The sequence below is a fragment of the Hyperolius riggenbachi genome, chromosome 4 (assembly GCF_040937935.1).
Source record: "Hyperolius riggenbachi isolate aHypRig1 chromosome 4, aHypRig1.pri, whole genome shotgun sequence".
NCBI classification, from domain to species: Eukaryota; Metazoa; Chordata; class Amphibia; order Anura; family Hyperoliidae; genus Hyperolius; species Hyperolius riggenbachi.
The window spans coordinates 244,283,474-244,304,564 of NC_090649.1; the positions used below are offsets into that span (position 1 = coordinate 244,283,474).

The 21,091-nt window shown below is 44.0% G+C and overlaps 1 protein-coding gene across 3 annotated transcripts in view; it reads left to right on the forward strand.

Moving 5' to 3' along the window:
- The window catches only part of LOC137571837 (uncharacterized), a 330,761-nt gene that overhangs the window by 125,491 nt on the left and 184,179 nt on the right, over positions 1 to 21,091 (forward strand). For all 3 annotated transcript variants that reach the window (XM_068281532.1, XM_068281533.1, XM_068281534.1), the window contains exons 33-38: positions 1,950 to 2,081; positions 7,159 to 7,268; positions 8,738 to 8,834; positions 10,631 to 10,888; positions 15,441 to 15,533; positions 18,179 to 18,378. In XM_068281532.1, coding sequence (XP_068137633.1) covers positions 1,950 to 2,081; positions 7,159 to 7,268; positions 8,738 to 8,834; positions 10,631 to 10,888; positions 15,441 to 15,533; positions 18,179 to 18,378 — 890 coding nt within the window. The remainder of the gene's footprint in view (positions 1 to 1,949; positions 2,082 to 7,158; positions 7,269 to 8,737; positions 8,835 to 10,630; positions 10,889 to 15,440; positions 15,534 to 18,178; positions 18,379 to 21,091) is intronic.

The following is a 21,091-nucleotide window of genomic DNA, read 5'->3' on the forward strand; positions in this document are numbered from 1 at the left end:
ACTGCACTTGGGAGGTGATCTGATGTCAGATCTGCGGGTGATCTATTGGTGTGGGTGGGTGATCAGATTGCCCGCAAGGGGCAGGTTAGGGGCTGATTGATGGGTGATTGGCAGGTGATCAGGGGGGATAGATGCATACAGTACACGGGGGGGGGGAGTCGGGGGGGGGGTCTGGGGAGAATCTGAGGGGTGGGGGGTGATCAGGAGGGAGCAGGGGGCAGTTTAGTGTTAAAAAAAAATAGCGTTGACAGAAAGTGACAGGGAGTGATTGATGGGTGATTAGGGGGGGTGATTGGGTGCTAACAGTGGTCTGGGGGGTGGGCAGGGGGGGGTCTGAGGGGTGCTGTGGGTGATCAGGGGGATGGGGGGGGGAAATCAGTGTGCTTGGTTGCAGACTAGGGTGGCTGCAGCCTGCCCTGGTGGTCCCTCGGACACTGGGACCACCAGGGCAGGAGGCAGCCGGTATAATAGGCTTTGTATACACTACAAAGCCTATTATACATGTTACATGCGGCGATCCGGGTGCTAGTAACACGCTTCCGAACGGCCGGCGGGTAACAGCGCGAAGGGGGCGGAGCCAGTCGCCGGCGGCTGATCGCGTCACGAATGACGCAATCGCCGCATAACCACGCCTGCCGCCGCCTCCGCCGATGGGCGTATTGCGGTCGTTTAGGCCCAGTCTTTGCCGTCGCCCATCGGCTGGGGGCGGTCGGCAAGTGGTTTAGCTACCAAATTCTGTAGTTTTGCTGAAACTTGATTTTTTTTTCCATGATGGATTGTGTTTGTCCCTAACTATTTTTTATGTAACAGAGGTCCAAGCTATTAGACACATCAAAATGTATTATCATATAATTAAAATGAGGTCATATATATAAATCATTTCATAACAAACTCTATGCACAGCAAGCCATTACATTATTCTCAAGGTGCGCCTATGACTTTTTTGCAGGCATTTTTTTTTTTTGCACTAAATGTTACAGCGCCATTCTTTAGTTGCATAACCTCAGGACATTGGAAAAAGGTCACATTATAGAAAGCTAACAATCAGGCATATTCAAAAGTGGGTGTTTTTTAAGCTACCGATTCGTGTAGTTTTGCAGAAACTTTCCTTAGTGCAAATCACCATTGAAAAGCACTACATGCAACACACACTTTTTAACAGAGCCTCGCATAACAGTGTCACTTGTTTTTATGAATGATTACTGTTGCTGGCTGTAACAGTCATCATTCAAATATAAGCTAAATACCTACGTAAAGATGGTTCAGGGATCTACGACGACCAGTGATCGTTCCCCAATCCATTTTCAGTACCGGGGTAATGAGGGAGCGAACAATTCTTTAAATGATCATGGTAAAATGATCACAGTAAGCAATGGGATTCTGAGCGATCAGTCACTCGGTGATCCATAATGAAGGTCGCGATCGCTGCACATCACCATTGTTTGACGTATTTTTACACAATATTGCAAAAACAATTTTTTGTTGTGAAAAAAGTCACCACTGTGAAAAGGTCACACAAAAAAATAAATCACATTGTGGGTATGGACCTTCAGGCAAACTGATTAGTTCAGGGACCCCATGATCCCTTGTACCAATCATTGCTACCTTGGGGGAGGGCCATGAACACTTGTTTTTTTACTATTTTCTATTGGTGATCACTATTACTAACAGTAATAGTGATAATTGAGAGACACTGAGAGCCCTAACTGGCTAAGAGATCACATGATCCATTGGGCCAATCACTGCAGCCACAGGGGTCAAGAGATCACATGATTTTTATAGAGAAGTCAGTGTTTGAACTACTTGTATTACTTCCTACCATTTGACATTTCTGCCAGTTATATCATTTTTTTCTTGCTAGAAGTCCAGCCTATAAAGCCAAAGTTAAGTTTGGTTGTCCAGAGATATGTAAATTCATTATCGTTATAAGAGTGTTTTGTTAATTTTAGATTGAGCAGTATTGGTCCGAGTGTCAGATTTGGAGTGATAAACTGAAGTATTGGGATGCATACAATGAAATGGCTCGTGAAATTAAATTCTATGAAGATGTGTTTCCACTACTACATGAATTCAAGTCTAAGGTACCATGTCTAAATGTAAAATGGCAGATTTGTAATGATTTAAGGAAACTATTATTATATTTGTCATTAAAATAGAACAAAAATAAGTAATCTTCCATATGCAAAGTCCTGCCTTGTGTAATTTAATAATAACCCTGTCCTGCACTCAAAGCTTACACTTGCAGCAACACAATGCACAGCAATAAAAACTGCCAAGAAAAATGGTTCCCTCCTTAGTATTATTTCATTCATACCAGTCAGCATGTCAGCATGCCAGCATACAATTCATGCATTCAACTTGCAATTTAGACTGGGAGAAACTGGGGTTCTTAACGTTTACATAAAAGGAATACACACACATATGCATCCAACAAGCCATTGAAGGACCTGCAAACTCTCTCACACCATTAAAATAATGGGATGTATTGGTTAAAGGATAGGATAGCAAAAGCTTAACGTCCAGCCAATATGGTTTTAAGAAACTGTCAAACAAGGTAGCTGTGCCCATCCTACAAAGACCATTAATAAAGGAAAGGGAGAGCTTGGAAGTACCAGTAAGAATTACTTGTAAAAGCCTAAGGACCCATTTTCACGAGCTCGGCGTTCATTTATAATCGCACGCCAGCACTTAGTACAGTGCTTGTGCCCATGTGATTTCCTCTAACCATGCCATGTAAGGCTATGGGAAATCACATGCGTGATGCAAAATTATGCAGTATGATTTCGATAGGCTGTGTTTCTCTGTCCAAATCTCATGCGGGGAAATGCTGCGAATCGGCAGCAGAGGAAACAGGCCCTGAAACAAGCTTGTAAGGGCAAGACCTACTTCCCTATTTTTTCTTGTCAGACCACTGTATTAGTCCCCTTCTACAATTTTACCCCATCTAAAACACTGCTATCCCACGGCAGAACGCTGTGTTTAACCCCCCCCCAAATCCCCAGGCCAATGTAGGGGGGGCGCTTTCTAGTAGAGGCAGAGCTTTGGGCTGTAGCTCTGCCTCTACTCCCATCAATCAGAGCTGATCGCCGCCTCTCCCCGCCCCTCTCAGCCTTCTTTCACTGAGAGGGGTGGGGGAAAGGCGGAGATACGCGTGAATTCACGCAAATGAAGGCAGAGCTACAGCTCAAAGCTCTGCCTCCCCGGGCAGCAAAATCCACGACCAGGAAACTTGTGGATTTTTGCCCCTGTGTTTGGAGGGGTTAAACACAGCGTTGTGCTGTGGGATAGCGGCGTTTTAGATGGGGTGCTAGTGTAGAAGGGGATTGTTAAATAAAAAGATTAATTTTAGGAGGCTTCAGAGTCTCTTTAAGCCTATGTAAAAATTAGTTCAACTTACCTGGTGCTTTTTGCATCCCCCTGAAGTCATCCTGTGCTTAGGCCATCCTTCTGGGATCCTCCAGTCAGCAGCAGCGACCCCCTCAAAACTGGCCGGCCATGGCCAGTCACAGGCTACTGCACTTGTGCGGTCCCATGCCACACATATTCTGATCGCGCTCCGTTCTGGGCATGCGAAGTAGCGACTTCCCCGTACTGCACACACACAGAATGCTGCTGTTCATGGGGTCTTGATGAGGAGGTGCGCGCCCGGCCAGTATTGAGGGGGTCACTGTTGTTGACCGGAAGGTCCCGGAAAGACAACGCAGGCACAGGATAATTGCAAGGGACTGCAAGAAGCCCCAGGTAAGTTAAAATGCCTTTTTTACCCAGGATTTAGATTTCCTTTAAGGGCATTTTCACCAGTTGTGCTGCATTTACTTAATCGGAGAGGTTGCATTTCGCTGATTGCAAGGGCACCACTTGTTAATTGTGGTGCCCCTTTTTCACTGGTGCGATTTGGGAAAGCGCTGCATGCTGCATTTTTCATGTGCTTGCGACTGGCTGCTATAGCAGCCAATCATAAGCACTGCTAAATCAAGGGGGAAAATGCCTTTGTTCGTATCTCACTTTGTCCAGCACCACAGTGTTGATGTTAATATCAATACAGTCATGTCTGAAATTGTTGGCACTCCAGAAATGTTTCCAGAAAATTAAGTATTTCTTACTGAAAATTATTGCAGTAATAGATGTTTTGCTATACACGTTTGTTCCCTTTGTGTATATTGGAACAAAACAAAAAAAGGTAGGATAAAAAAGCAAATTGGACATAATGTCACATGAAAATCCAAAAATGGGGTGGCCAAAATTATTGGCACCTTTAACTTAATATTTGATTGCACACCTTTTGAAAACAATAACTGAAATCGGTTGCTTCCTATAACAATCAATAAGCCCACATGACTGTAAATAATTAACAGTAACAATAATATAAATCAGCAGTGTAAGGTGTGAAAAGCGAACATTACTTTTGGCTACAGGAAGCATGGATGACATTAGGTTGCAAAGCTAATATGTAGTCACTGAGCACATTATTCCAATAGCCTAAATTCTCTGTACCGTGATGCTGTGTCTTTAAAGCATTCAAACATTAAAGCATTCAAACAATAGCATCACACAATTTGTTACGGTAGCTGCACATTTATACAGTTAGTAAGAATCTTATTCCACCACATCCTGAACCACCACCAGCCTGGATTACTAACATAAGGAAGTTTGGGTCCATTAATTCATGCTGCTGGTGTCAATCTCTGACCACATCTGTGTGCCTCACTGGAAACCAAACTTCATTGATTCATGCTAAATTTTTCCAGACTACTACTATCCAGTGCAGCCAGATGATTGGCTGATTAAATAGTTGCATGAATAGAGCAGGGCAGTGGCGTAGCTACAAACCTCTGGGCCCCGATGCGGAATCTGGATGTGGGCCCCCCGGCAACAACAGCCCTCCCTCCCCCGGCAACAACCGACACACACACATATCCGAATCCCTATAGCCAGTTATAGGTCCCCCCCAGTATAGGTAGCCAGGCATAGGTAAGCCAGTATAGTTGCCCCCGGTATAGGTTAGCCAGGTAGGTGACTCCAGCATAGGTAGCCAGTATAGTTGCGCCCAGTATAGGTGAGATAGGCAGGCGCCGCCGGTATAAGTTAGATAGATAGGTGCCCCCAGTACAGGTTAGTTAGGTGGGTGCCTCTAATATGGGTAGCCAGAATAGTTGCCCCCAGCATAGGTTAGATAGGTAGGTGCCCCCAGTATAGGTTAGTGAGGTAGGTGCCTTCAATATAGGTAGCCAGTATAGTTGCCACATGTATAGGCTAGCTAGGTGCCCCCAATACAGGTTAGATAAGTAAGTGCCCCCAGTATAGGTTAGATTAGGTAGGTGCCCCCCCAGTATAAGGTTAGATTAGGTAGGTGCTCCCCCAGTATAAGGTTAGATTAGGTAGGTGCCCCCCCAGTATAGGTTAGATTAGGTAGGTGCCCCCCAGTATAGGTTAGATTAGGTAGGTGCCCCCATTATAGGTTAGATTAGGTAGGTGCCCCCCAGTATAGGTTAAATTAGGTAGCTGCCCCTCAGGATAGATTAGGTAGCTTCCCCCCAGGATAGGTTAGATTAGGTAGCTGCCCCCCAGGATAGATTAAGTAGCTGCCCCCCAGGATAGATTAGTTAGCTGCCCCCCAGGATAGATTAGGTAGCTGCCCCCCAGGATAGGTTAGATTAGGTAGCTGCCCCCCAGGATAGATTAGGTAGCTGCCCCCCCAGGATAGATTAGGTAGCTGCCCCCCAGGATAGATTAGGTAGCTGCCCCCCAGGATAGATTAGGTAGCTGCCCCCCAGGGTAAATTAGGTAGCTGCCCCCCAGGATAGGTTAGGTAGGTAGCTGCCCCCCAGGATAGGTTAGAGAAGGTAGCTGCCCCCCAGGATAGGTAGCTGCCCCCCCCCCCCCCAGGATAGGTTAGATTAGGTAGCTGCCCTCCCAGGATAGGTTAGGTAGGTAGCTGCCCCCCCAGGATAGGTTAGGTAGGTAGTTGCCCCCCCAGGATAGATTAGGTAGGTAGCTGCCCCCAGGATAGATTAGGTAGGTAGCTGCCCCCCAGGATAGATTAGGTAGGCAGCTGCCCCCCCCCCCATAATGGAGGGGGGAGCCGCAGCCACGGGAAGGGCAGCCCGACCTCTCCCTCCCTTCCTCTCCCCGCCCCCCCCCCCCCCTCAGATGCAGAGTGAACGCGCACGGAAGCGCTGTAGGCAGAACTCACCTCCGTCCCTGGTTCCAGTCGCCGCTGATCTCCTCCCGCTCTGTATAGATGCTGATACATACACTGCTTCCTGTTTAGCCGGAAGCAGTGTGTGTATCAGCTTCTATGCAGAGAGGAGATCAGCGGCGATTGGAACGCAGGGAGGTGAGTTCTGCCTACAGCACTTCCGTGCGCGCTCACTCTGCATCTGAGGGGGGGGGGCCCCGGGGAGAGGAAGGGAGGGAGAGGTCGGGCTGCCCTCCCCGCGGCTGCGGCTCCCCCCTCCCAATAGCGTGCACGGGCCGCATGGCCGCATGTGCCTCCAAACAGACATGGGCCCCCCGGGCCCCTCCCCCGCCTCCTCAGGAGCCGGGCCCGGTCGTCATGGCGACCGTTGCGACCGCGGGCCCTACGCCATTGGAGCAGGGTTTCTAGTAAAGTACTAAGTGAATGTATTGATGGAGCATTGGATACAGTAAGCATGGATAAATGTCCCTGGATAATCTGTTCTGTGGCAGGGACCTATGTCACAGGTTGGGATTAGGTGTCATTATTGAACAGTGGTTTATTCCTGTTCTAAGGGCCTGATCTACTTATAAATCTCCAAACCTGTCCAGGGGGCATAACAAGTGGTTCAGACAAATTGGCTCTACTAATTCTGCTGCTAAGTGATAGCTTCCGCGCAAGCGCACTGCAACGTCATAGGCTTACATGACTTCCAGTCCGCTGTAGGTCGCCACAGGAGCTGGATGGCAACGTAGGTAAGCGGCAAGCGCTTGCTTTAGATAGGACACTTCCGACGCAGCATAATGCACCATGGGTAGTATGAACTTCCTCATAGACTTTCATTAGGCTGCTGTGGGGTGTGGTAAAAATACTGCACTGCCCCAGTGTGAAAGGACCCCAAAGGTTAGTAAATAAACATTTGTGTGATGTCAGTATCATGCAGCATATTGTCACTGTGTAATCAAAGCATTTCTTTATAGGAAATCCGGAACCGTCACTGGCTTCAAGTAATGTCTGTAACTGGAAGCGCATTCCCTCTTGAGGCAAATGTGTTTAAAGTGTCCCATCTTCTGGACCTTGGACTGTTGAAGTATGTCAAATGTTTTTATCTTAGTCAAAGCATCAAACCGTTATAATTCACTGCTTGAGAAGGACTTCTAGCACCATAAACAGTAATGCATTTTCATGAGCATGTAACCTTTGCTCTATGAATTTATCTGCTAATGCATACTTTTAATTATTACAGGTTTGAGTTTTGCACAGTACAAAGTTATTTTATAGCAAACCAAAATCACTTTTTTGGAAAGGAACAACAAGGAACTTAAAAGCCCCCTCTAAAAATTAAGTTATGCTAAATAGAAATGTATCTCCCCACTCTGGGTACCACAGCTTTGCAGGTTAAGCCCCCCCCCCATTCCTCCTCACTGCACCAGCACTATCCAGATTCATGTGCCAATACACCCTCCATTAGGAACAACCTTGCCCACCCAAATCACAGCTTCCTGTGCCACATCCCACAGTCTCATCCTCCCATGTGGCCTCCAAACTGTAGCCATGCCACCTCCTATAGCAAGCAAGGGGGGCAGGGGTGGGTCATTATCTGTATGAACCATGCTGCTCGTCTGTAACATGAAAAGCAGGGCATTCACACCTTGTGAACCCTCCAAAGACCAGACAGGAGACTGGGCAATGCACCTATGCACTAGACTGCCACCAGAAAACATTGGTACCCTAGCCAGATGCATCCCCACAATATCATCATGGGGCACTTATTAATTTAGTATATGAATTTTTCAGGTTGTAGGGAGATGCTTTATGTTTTGGGGAGAATGGCCCCTGAGGAGATGGTCTGGAAAAAAAATCCAATGGCAAACTGGATTTGGACGTATAGTATACGTAATGTTTTTAGTTGTTTTTAATATGCTTGTTATTTGTTTGACACTACTTACAATAGTTTATATTACACTGTAACATATAACAGCAAAAATATGTAACAAAAAACAAAACAATGTTACGTACATGAAGACAGCTGTGTACGTATGAAATATTGTAACTCCAGTCAATTGTAAGTAGGGGACTGTCTGTATATTAACATACTCCTATTCTCCAGCATGTCAGAAATCCACCCAGAAATGGTAAATTAAGCGTACATAAAAAGAAGGCGCCGCAAATGTACCGATATTCTACTATTTACAGTGGTAATATTGGTAAATTTTGCTGATATTTTACGACAGCTAAACCTAACCCTACTCTCACACAGAACCCTTCAATGCCTAACCCTCCTCTCAACACATATGTAGCCAAAATTCATATGGGTGCCTATGGCAGCGCCCAAACGTCCGTGGTTCTGCTGGTGGCTAAATTTCCAGCTTCCAAGGATTAGTGCTATTGATCAATCAGCCTCAGATGCAGCTTATTGTGTTGTCATCCTAACCTGTTTGTGGGCAGGTCAGGGAAAGAGAAAAAAAGAAAACAAATATTCCTATAGTGGATTGATACTCTCAGACATCAAGCTAGAAAAGCAAAGTTATTATTCAACAGCATTTTCTCCTTTTTTAGGTTTCAAGATCAGCTAATCTCCATAGCAAAAGCTGCAAAGAAGGAAATGGATCTAGAGATTAAAATGAGGAAGGTAGAGGAAGAATGGAGTGAGCAGGTAAATAGGGCCCTCACAACTTTCAGTGAATGTAAGTGATTTCACTTGGGCTTATTCTCTGAATGGTGTTCTTGAGATTTGTGTTCTGGCAACAGACAGAAACTGGAAGCCAGACACAGAGGCCACAGATCAAATTTGGTGAGATCTGTGTCGGACAACCAGGCATAGTTACTGCAAACTGAATGGCGTGAGTGCAGCTTGTATTAAATGTTTACAGTGGTGTTAAAAACTATTTGCCCCCTTCCTGATTTCTTATTCTTTTGCATGTTTGTCACACTTAAATGTTTCTGCTCATAAAAAAACGTTAACTATTAGTCAAAGATAACATAATTGAACACAAAATGCAGTTTTAAATGATGGTTTTTATTATTTAGTGAGAAAAAAAATTCCAAATCTACATGGCCCTGTGTGAAAAAGTGATTGCCCCCCTTGTTAAAAAATAACTTAACTGTGGTTTATCACACCTGAGTTCAATTTCTGTAGTCACCCCCAGGCCTGATTACTGCCACACCTGTTTCAATCAAGAAATCACTTAAATAGGAGCTATCTGACACAGAGAAGTAGACCAAAAGCACCTCAAAAGCTAGACATCATGCCAAGATCCAAAGAAATTCAGGAACAAATGAGAACAAAAGTACTGTAATTGAGATCTATCAGTCTGGTAGAGGTTATAAAGCCATTTCTAAAGCTTTGGGACTCCAGTGAAACACAGTGAGAGCCATTATCCACAAATGGCAAAAACATGGAACAGTGATGAACCTTCCCAGGAGTGGCCGGCCGACCAAAATTACTCCAAGAGCGCAGAGAAAACTCATCCGAGAGGCCACAAAAGACCCCAGGACAACATCTAAAGAACTGCAGGCCTCACTTGCCTCAATTAAGGTCAGTGTTCACGACTCCACCATAAGAAAGAGACTGGGCAAAAATGGCCTGCATGGCAGATATCCAAGGCACAAACCACTTTTAAGCAAAAAGAACATTAAGGCTCGTCTCAATTTTGCTAAAAAAAAAATCTCAATGATTGCCAAGACTTTTGGTAAATTACCTTGTGGACCGACGAGACAAAACTTGAACTTTTTGGAAGGTGCGTGTCCCGTTACATCTGGCGTAGAAGTAACACAGCATTTCAGCAAAAGAACATCATACCAACAGTAAAATATGGTGGTGGTAGTGTGATGGTCTGGGGTTGTTTTGCTGCTTCAGGACCTGGAAGGCTTGCTGTGATAGATGGAACCATGAATTTTACTGTCTACCAAAAAATTCTGAAGGAGAATGTCCGGCCATCTGTTTGTCAACTCAAGCTGAAGTGATCTTGGGTGCTGCAGCAGGACAATGACCCAAAAGACACCAGTAAATCCACCTCTGAATGGCTGAAGAAAAACAAAATGAAGACTTTGGAGTGGCCTAGTCAAAGTCCTGACCTGAATCCTATTGAGATGTTGTGGCATGACCTTAAAAAGGCGGTTCATGCTAGAAAACCCTCAAATAAAGCTGAATTACAACAATTCTGCAAAGATGAGTGGGCCAAAATTCCTCCAGAGCGCTTAAAAAGACTCGTTACAAGTTATCGCAAACGCTTGATTGCAGTTATTGCTGCTAAGGGTGGCCCAACCAGTTATTAGGTTCAGGGGCAATTTCTTTTTCACACCACTGTATGTATAAAACAATGTCTACAATACAATGAAAACATTATTGAAAACATGAATTCACAACCATTGTCCAAAATATTACAGTTCAGTAAAAAACACAATAGTTTGCTTTCCAGTCTTCAGAGAGATTATTCTTCTCTTACACAGGTGCTAAGCTTCAAACCGTACAAAAACAAGGTACTATTGGTGAAGGAGGATTCCATGTTACTACTGGAGGAGCTGGAAGATGCTCGAGTGCTTCTCGCACAGATGCTGACCTCAAAGGAGATTGATCCTCTCAGAGAGGAGGCAACAACATGGGCAGAAAAGCTGAAAAACGTTAGTGATGTGTTAGATCTGTGGATAGAAGTGCAAGAGCTTTGGCAACACTTAGAGGAAATATACAACAGCCCCACAATTATCCAGGTAAAAATAACTTACATTTCTAAAAATTGGGATGTAAAAGGAGAACCAAGTTGAAAATAAACGAATGAGAAAAACAGTTATATCTATCATCCTTCTCCTAAAAATGACTTTTTTTTTGCTTTCCCACGGCTTTATTTTATATTTAAATCTAGTTTTTAAGTTTTTACTGTTTCATTGTCTCTGCTCAATGGCACGTGCATTGAAGTAGGCTAGAGCTCAAATCTATGAATTATTGACCCTTTTTATCTCTTTTTTTTGCTTTCAGAAGCCATTTACTGACAGGAAAGTGTTTTATGGCTGTAATTACTGTACTTATTAGTGAGGGTTATGCTATAGTCTGACCGGTACAGAAACTGTCAATTGCATACCTGATGTTTAACTCTTTCAGGCAGAGAAAAAAAATGAACAGCCTAGTTATTTGTGTGCTTGGCATTGTACATACACATGTCTATCTCATCATGCCACGTCACCTCGGTCACCTCCTTTAAAGAGAGACTGAAGTCTCCCAAAATGCCTGCAGGGTAAAAGTGGATAAAACCTTTAAAATTTGCTTGGAGGAATGTAACGATAGGTGTCAGCAACCAGAGAGAGTATCCGATTCTTGGCGATCTGCAGTATCCCCAAGAATACAGATATACCTGATTATTGGGGATCTGCAGAATCACCAATAATCAAATATGTCTAACCTCTAGACACCTGATTGTGTAAGTGTTTTGGTGCAACAGTAACCTTTGGACCACCGGGGTAGCAGGTGGTCCAATAAGTAGAGAAGACTCTACTGCAGTCAAGGACACCTGGAGAGGGAGTCCCTGACTGATAAGGAGCAGTGTCCCCTCTGTAGAGCAGGGGACCCCTGCGGGAAGGCTGGACACCCTGAGGGGGGGTGACAGCCAGAAGGTCAGACAGGCCGGGTCAGCAACAGAGTATCAGATATGCAAGGTACCAAATCAGAGATCAGAAGAATAGTCAGGAAAGCTACAGGTAATAACAGATATCAGAACAAGGCCTAGTCTGAGGTGTGAGGTCCGTGATCTCAACACCCTGGAGCTATACTAGAGAACAACACAGATGATATACAGTATTCCTAGTCTGGGGTGTGAGGGCCGTGATCTCAACACCCTGGAACTATGCTAGAGAATAACACAGATGATATACAGTATTCCTAGTCTGGGGTGTGAGGGCCGTGATCTCAACACCCTGGAACTATGCTAGAGAATAACACAGATGATATACAGTAACTGGCTAAGTGTGGATTCCCAGGTCCTCCTGGTTCCACCACACTGAAGGATCTGACTAAGGTCTGAGTGCTAACACATAGGCATTCGCAACGCCAGACAACCAGCAACTGAACAGCAGGAGATATATATAGTAAAGCGCCCCACAGCGCCGCCCCGCTCCCATCAACCAATCACTGACTGAACAGGAATCAGCTGACCACCCTGATCAGCTGATCTTCCTCCTATTGGTATAAAGAGCTTGTCTTGCAGCGCGCGCGCGTAGCTCTCCATCTGTGTGCACTACTAGGTCCAGACAGCCCAGACACATGTTGCTGCGGGGAAACCGCCGCACTGGACGCGGAATCCGCCGCCTTACCATCAGAACACGCGGCGGCCCCCACGCCATTCCTCCCATGTGCACCACCAGTTCCAGACAACTCAGACGCATGCTAACGCGGACAAACCGCCGCATCAGACGCGGAATCAGCCGCCTTACTGTCAGAACATAGTAATCACATTTATTATGTAGTACCCCAAAAGTGCAATGCGTTTTGCAGGCCACATCTGCTTCATCAGGCAATAAACGTGGGGACAAACAGAATTTCAGCAGTAGCAGGAGTAGCGCCTCACTCACCGTTTGCTGTACCGTGTCCACCCCTGGTGGAGGGGTGATCTACCCCTTTTCTGATCTACAGAGAGCAACTTCTTAATCCTGAGTGAGGACAGGTCTAATCTCCTCACCTGCCTATACAGTGGTTGCCTTTGTGGTAACCCACGTTTCTGAGTATACTCGTCTCACTAATTATCTTTACTAATTTTATGCTGAACATACTACACTGGGCTCTCGGTTTCTCTAACCCAAAATGCCTGTTTTTCTTTTAAAATCCTCTTTAATATCAGTACCCTAACTGAAACACCGCATCCCCGCGGCTGAACAGTCAATAAATCACCCCAAACTCCCGAGGCATATTGTAGGGAGTGCTTCCATATAGAGGCAGAGCTTTGGGCTGTAGCTCTGCCTCTACACGCTTCCATCTGCATGGATCTCCTTCTCTCCCCACCCCTCTCATTCTTCTTTAACTAAGAGGGACGAGGGAGAGGCGGCGATCAGCGCAGATTGACGTGCATGGAGGCAGAGCTATAGCCCAAAGCTCTGCCTCCCTGGGCAGCAAATTCCATGACCAAAAATGTCGTGGATTTTTGCCCCGGGAGTTTGGAGTAATTTATTTAGTGTTCAGCCACGGGGATGCGGCGTTTCAGTTAGGGCATTGATGTTAAAGAGGTTTTTAAAAGAAAAACCTGTATTTTGAGTAGACTTCAGAGTCCCCATTTACACTTGCTTTGCAAAACTGCATTGGGTCACCCTGTTTTGCTGCAGGGTAACGCAAAGGCAAAGGGGCCTAGCTCACTTACGGCATTGCATCTCGTTGCGCCGGTAGTGCTAATCTGCCGCCAAGCTGTCGCAAAGTCAACAGCGCGTTACCCTCGGACTTCCGTGTTGCAACAGTGGAGGAAGAAATGTAAGTAAATGGGCAATGCAGGAAATGTAAACATGTTTGCAGCAGCGGTGCATGGTGCATGCACGGAACAACAGCAATACGTCTGGGAAACCCAGGAATCCCAGTGATGCACTTCCTGCCCACGCACGCCTCTTGGCAATGGGCGATGGGCCTGCGCAGGTACAGCGCTATGCATATGACCCTGTCAGCGTACTCTGCCATAGGTTTATATGATTGATGCTTTGTGTGTTTCGGTGCAATGCGACGGGGACAGGGCATCATACCACAAACACACAGGCCAGGTGTAAAACAGGCCTGTATCTGTTCTGATCACAAATCACAAATGATACTGCTAAGCACAAAATGTTACTGGAAGATGGTTTGCCGCTAGGAGAGTGATATATTTGCATAGTAGCATGGCAATATTTGTGTTGCCAGACATAGATGAAAACAATATTGCTTTTTGTGTGAATACTATCTACTAGCCTGTTGATGTTGTCATTATAAATGATTCTCGCTATACAATGAAATTCTGAAACACAAATTGAATCTTCTCTGCTCATGCCTGGGCCTAATTGTTGCTTACATGGGTGGAGCAAATAACAGCAGTGCCTAGCTACCTCTAAATGGTGATTTTGCTCCAAACAGTTCTCTTTACATCTTAATCACCCAAGGGTCTAATAAATGTTCAGAACTTGATAATTTAATTTGCTTTGGATAAGGCTTTGTAAACAGGCAGACAGTCCATGTAGAAATGAGAGAAGATAATGCAGAGGATATGCATGTATTCTGTATGCAAAATTTAAATAGCCTCTACTTGCCGATGCTGAGTAGGGCCCCTGTCTTGTTGTTCAATAGGCCATAGTAATGGGATCGGCCCCCGGTACTGAGGGACTAAAGGTGGCTATTAATGATACAATTCTCTGGATGAGCAATCGTCTAATTCGATTGTAATGACAATTGGAAATGATCATTCGTTCCCACTACTGGAAGGAAAGCTGCTATGCAATTTGATCAGATTAATGGATCAAATCCATCAATCTGAATGGATTGGTTAGCAGCTTTCTTTACATTAGTGGGCCTGAACGATTACTTCCAATCAATATTTCGATTGAAATGGATGATCAATCATCCAGAGAATTGTATCGTTAATGGCCACCTTGATAAGGAGCCTGGCTTCAAGTGTCTCTAGTGATAGAGGTGGGTATTAACCTGGGAAGGGTGACAGACAAGCCTGATGTCTGCTTGTTAGCTAGAGGGCGTGTGCTGTGTGGCCATAATGTGGGGGTGTAGTTGCCATGTTCAATTACTCCGGGGCGTAGATATTCGTCTATATGAGAAGTGAATGGGCAGTAAAAATTGCTCTGGTTCTGAAGTGGTTAAAGGACTCCTGAAGTGAGAGGCATATTGAACATGTCATATTTATTTCCTATTAAACAATAGCTGTAACCTGGCAGTCCTGCTGATCTCTTTGGCATCAATAGTGTCTGAAACAGGGATGCGGCAAATCCAGTCAAACTGCAGTCAAACATCTGATCTGCATACTTGTTTAGGGTCTAAGTCTAGAAGCATTAGAGGAAGATGATCAGCAGGACAGCCCGGCAATTTGCATTGTTTAAAATGAAATAAATATGGCAGCCACCATATCTGTCTTCTCTTTAGGTGTCCCTTAATAGCTGGACATGAGGAGAACATCAGATATTGGTCTGCGCAAGTAATTTGGGTTTTTTATGGGTTGATTAATTTTAAACTATACGTTATAACAGATAAAAATGCTATTATATTAATCATCTAGACAGGTCAATTTTTATTTGTATTCTTTTATGCAATGATCAGGAGCTACCTCGGGATGCAAGAAGATTTGCAAAAGTCAACAAACGTTGGACTTTGATGATGATCTCTGCATACAAAGTGAAAAATGTCCTGCAGGTGAGTAATTCTTTTATGGGACATCAAAACACCTATTGCCAGAACACGCCACTAGAAACAATTTCAGACAAAAATATAAGTGAATATTAATACACCAACTTCCAGATGAAGACAATTACAGAGTAGTATTGCTTATGAGAAATGGTTGGAATGGGTCTGAAAATATTAGACCAATTTTATTTTGTTGCTTAATATAGACAAGCTGGAATCATGTGAGATCAGGCCAAATGCACACTGTCCAGATAATGATTGTCTGAATGTTCCTGATAGCGTGATACAACACCATCATGAACGACCAGGCTGTAGAGTCACCAGACCCAACATTATGATACTGCTTAGAGGAGCCCTGAACAGTCAAGAAAAATGAAATTGGTTCTTACCTGGGGCTTCTACCAGCCCCCCGTAGCTCACGACGTCCCCCGGCGTCCTCCTGGCTCCTCTCCTGGTCCCGCTGGCAGCTCTTTTACCGGCGACTTTCCGGCTGAAGGTCGGCAGTACACTTCCTGGACAGGCACGCTACGCATCATCACGCCGGCCGGCGTGACAGTCCTGCGCATGCGCTGTTCAGCGTTAGAAAACCACGCATGTGCAGGACTTTCAAGCTAGCTGGTGTGATGACGCATAACGTGCCCGTCCAAAAAGTGTACTGCCAACCTTCAGCCCAAAAGTCGCTGTAACGGAGCCGCCAGCAGGACTGGAAGAGGAGCCAGGATGATGCTGGGGGGACCTTACGAGCCTACGATGGGCTGGAGGAAGCCCCATGTAAGTACCAATTTCATTTTTATTGACTGCTCAGGGTCCCTTTAATAGGAACTTGGCTCTTGGTCAGAATTATTATAGTCTTTCAATAGTGCCTTGTGCCTGCAAAAACCTGACACTTTTTTTTCGCAAAGTCTAGACTACATATATACTCACCACATACTTTATACAGTGGAACCTTGGTTTGCAAGGGTAATTTGTTTCAGAAACATGATTGTAATCCAAAGCACTCTTACATCAATGTGAATTTCCCTATAAGCATTAACGGAAACTCAGATTATTTTTACATAACCCAAAAACATTTATAGAAAAATATTTAATACAAAGTACTGTATTGTATAAAGTAAAAATGACTTTCACTATAACAGAATCATTGCTATCCGTTGACTTGCCCCAACCGTTTTTGTGTGGCTTTAACAACGAACTTGTCCAATGGCAATTGCTTTTGCCTATTTTTTAAAGATTTCACAAAAATCTGATATTGTACACTCCCTACACTCAGATACAACTAAGTACAATCCCGCTGCATCAAAGGGAGAACCATTGGCTCGTTTGTGATGACGTGACACTAGTATGTGTACTGTGCATGTACATCAAGGCATTGTTTTCTTAGTCAGAGTTTCACAAATATGTTTGCTTGTCTTGTAAAATGCCCTTAAACCAATTTACTTGCAATCCATGGTTTGCTGTATTCGCTTATTTTTATAATTTCAGCAGCCAAAACTCAGACACTTGTAAAAGGGTAATCTGTCCATCATGACATTTGTATAAATGGTTTCTATCCACAGTAAAAACTAAAAACTGTAATGGTTTAATCTATAAAATGCAGAGAAAATTAAACTAAAATAAAAAATATCTCTAACTTTTCCAAAATAACTCTATCAATCTGTGACAGATTTTCCATTTGCACAAAAGTAAACACCCAAAGATTTGTTTCAAAGTTCTCCTTAAAGGAAACTTGAGATGGGCGCGCGCGCGCGCGCACACACACGCACACACGCACGCACGCACACACACACACACACACACACACTCTCCTAGCCGCCCATGTGCTGCTCGGCTGCGCGCACTCCCCCCATATTGCTCCTGTTGTAGTGAGCATTCTGCACCTGATCAGTACTACTATGCCGGCTGTGCATGCGCAGAGTAGCATGACTGGAGCCCTTTTACTGGGGGGGGGAATACAGACAGGGGGACGGCGAGGGAGGGAGGGAGGCAGAAGAGGGAAGCGTATGATAAGTAGCATCTCTTTTTTTTTTTTTTTTGTCTCAGGTACACTTTAACTTTGAGTTTTTTGTTTAGAAAGAAAGTCTTCTGTCAGAAATGTCATATCAAGCCTTACTATGGCTGTTTACTAGAGGGACAGCCCTGGCCACAAAAGACTTATTTATTTATGTCCCTGTAGAGGAGGCAATAAATCCAGTACCTCTTCCTGACAGGCCTGACTTTCTCACTAAATGACCCAATAGACATTCCTTAGACATGGAGATGAGTCAAACTCCCATAATAGCACTTACAATCATCATATTACTTTTGTCACTGTAATTATGTCTACCAATTCTGTACTATGTACCATTGTCGATATTTTGTATATGCCATTGTCTGTATTACTATTCACCCCATGTCTGTTTCTTACTCTGTACATTATCACGGAATGTGTTGGCTGTATAAATCAATCTATCCCACTATTGACTGCATATATCACTTGGCCAAGGTTATAGCTAAATCAATAAGACATAGCTAAAATGCAAACTGCTCAGGTATATAATATAAAAACAACTTTTAGATGCAAAGCAGTGAAAACCCTACTTCTAATTACGGTATTGTTTTTTTTTTTTCTGTAATGGTGTGACAAAGATTTACCTTATATATTGTGTATTACGCAGTGCTGCTGCACCGGAGATGTCCCTAAAGAGGTTCTTCTCAGGCACTTCTACCAGGAGCTGGAGATGTGTTTCTCATCTCTGAATTCTTACCTTGGCAAGATGAGACAGGCTTTCTCTCGTTTCCACTTCCTGTCAGATTTGGCACTTGCATCTGTGCTCAGCCGCCCCTGCGATATTAAATATCTTCAGCATCATTTGAGGTACCATATGTTCTTTCAAAACAAATGCTGTGTTTGTGATGATCCAGTGCCATATGTACACATAACAATGTCTTGTGTTTCTCTTGAGCAGAATTTTAACACATTCAGTGCTATTAAAACTCTTAGTTCTTGGTTTCTTATTAAAATGCACCTCTAACCATTCACATAGCACTGTTATTTATTACTATATACACTATTATTTAAGACATATTGTAAAAGAGACATGTGAAATGCAGAAATCATTTATATTCCAATCTCGGTTTAATGACCTTACATACTTCAGAAGACTCTACTTACTGTTTTGCAACCTATTGCTTTTTAAAGGAAAACTGAAGCAAGAGGTATATGGAGGCTGCCATATTTATTTTAAGCAATACCAGTTTCCAGGCTATCCGGCTGATCTCTAATACTCTAATACTTTTAGCCGTAGACTCTGAAATAGCATATGCGGATCAGGTGTTTCTAACATCATTGTCAGATATCACAAGATTAGCAGCATCTTTCTGGTGTTATTCAGAACACTACCTCAGCCAGAGAGATCAGCAGGGCTGCCAGGCAACTGGTATTGTGTAAAAGGAAATAAATATGGCAGCCTCCATATACGGTACCTCCCACTTCAGTTGTCCTTTAAAGTGGACTCAAACTCTTGAACAGTGCACAATGAAAAGTCTTTGTTCCACATATAATCGCGGAAGAAATTCACTTCTCTGTGTTCTGTGTTTGTTCCAGGCCTCTGCCAAGGTAGCAGTGGTAAACAGTGAGGCTTAACCCTTTTAGTGCCATTTGCAAAAGTGAAACTTCAGGTTTATTCTTTCTATGAATTGTTATAACGTTTTTTTTCACATAAAAGCTTATCATGCTGTGGTTAAGGGCCCTTTTACACCCTTGTGTTGGTATGCGTTAGTACGCATTGGTACATGTTTTTTTCCATAGCAGTGCATTGTGAAAAAGCTTTCAGTCAAAACGCGTATAGTGGGAACTGTGCCATAGGAAAACATGGGCATTACTTTGAAAATCAGTTTTCTTTCAGTTATAACTAAGAGCAACTGATTAAGTGTAAAAGGAGCCTAATCGTTTAGAGCAGAATGGAAGTCCTGAGTTTAGTTCTACTATAAGCTACAGATAAAAAAAATAGGGGATGTGGCAGTAGACAATTGGCCTAGAGAAGCAAATAGTACAATTACAGCCGTTTGCCTCACCGCATAGCTTTTCTTTATACATACTATCTTTTTATTAGGTTTTAAAGATATAAACGTACAAAAACAGTGGCATATGACATTATATAGGCATTAACACTGTATATGTACACTATAGTAAATGAAAGAAAAAGAGTTTCACTTACCTGGGGCTTCTACCAGCCCCCTGCAGCCGTCATGTGCCCGCACCGGTTCTCAACGATCCTCCCTTCCTCCACCGCGGCTTAGTTTCCTTTTCTGCCGACTGACAGTCGGTGGGCCACTGTGCCTGCACGGCCCTGGCCACGCACTTCCTCATTCATGCTCCTATCTGCGAGAGCGTCCTGCACAGTCGCAGTATGAGGTTTTCTCGTACTGTGCCTGCGCAGTCCACTCTCGCTGACGGGAGCGCAAACAAGGAGGTGCGGGGCCAGCGATGTGCAGGCGCAGTGGCCAAAACTAATCTGCAGTGGAGGAACGGAGGATCGCTGAGGACCAGCGCGGGCACAGGATGGCTGCAGGGGGCTGGTAAAAGCCCCGGGTAAGTGAAACTCCTTTTCTTCTGTTTGTTTTAGGTACATTTTTAAGGTTGCATTTAGAGCTTTCAAAGGTTAGACAGTGTTGATCTGATTGTAGGAGAATGCAATGTCGGTTTAGAAAATAGTGCTGTGACCCAATAGGAAGGAGTTTCCAGCGGAACTTATTTGACAGTTGGCATAGGCTTCCACTCTGTAACTTTGATGAATAAGTACTGAGGCTTCATCTCAAGAATCACTTTGTCTAATAACCATCACAGTTCATTTTTCATACTTTCATGCCTTGTAAAATAAATGCCAGTGCTGGGTCTCTTGGGATGCTACACCTATAGATATTGATTGCTTATTGATTGCTTATCTCACCTAACACCAATCATACAGTGTAAGACATTAAGAAAAATCTAGTAAGGAATCTGTACACAAATATTTCAGCTCTCTCATAATCCTTACGTTTTCCTAATTCTGTCCAATAAATCCGCATTCCAGGATGCTCTGCTCAGCAGCTACACATGGTTAGTGTTTAATAGGACATAAACTTCTCAGCCTAGGAAGCTACCTGCTATTTTCAAAGGTTTCTCTGAGTAATTTGAGACTCCCCACTCCACATTTACCACTTCAGTGTCTGACTAATGAAAAAAATCCCTGATGCAATATTCTATTGATATGAACTATTAGAAATAGCAAGCTGTCAACAAAAAAGTTCTACTGATTTAAGAAACTAAAAACAAAACAAAAAAACAGATCTAATCTTCTGTTCGCACCAGTGATGCAGGGAATGTATAATATCTTCTGTTGACCCATTCTCACACTGAACCCCTCCCTCTACCGATGACTAACCTTATCCACCCCCCCCCCCCCCATTGATAACTTTAACTACCCCTCCATAGCTAACCTTTACTACTTTACCACCCACCCTCAATGTCTTACTTTTAACCCCCCCCCCCCCCTTCATGGCTAACCTTAAAGTGAACCTCCAGACTAAAAATCTACTCAGCAGCACTG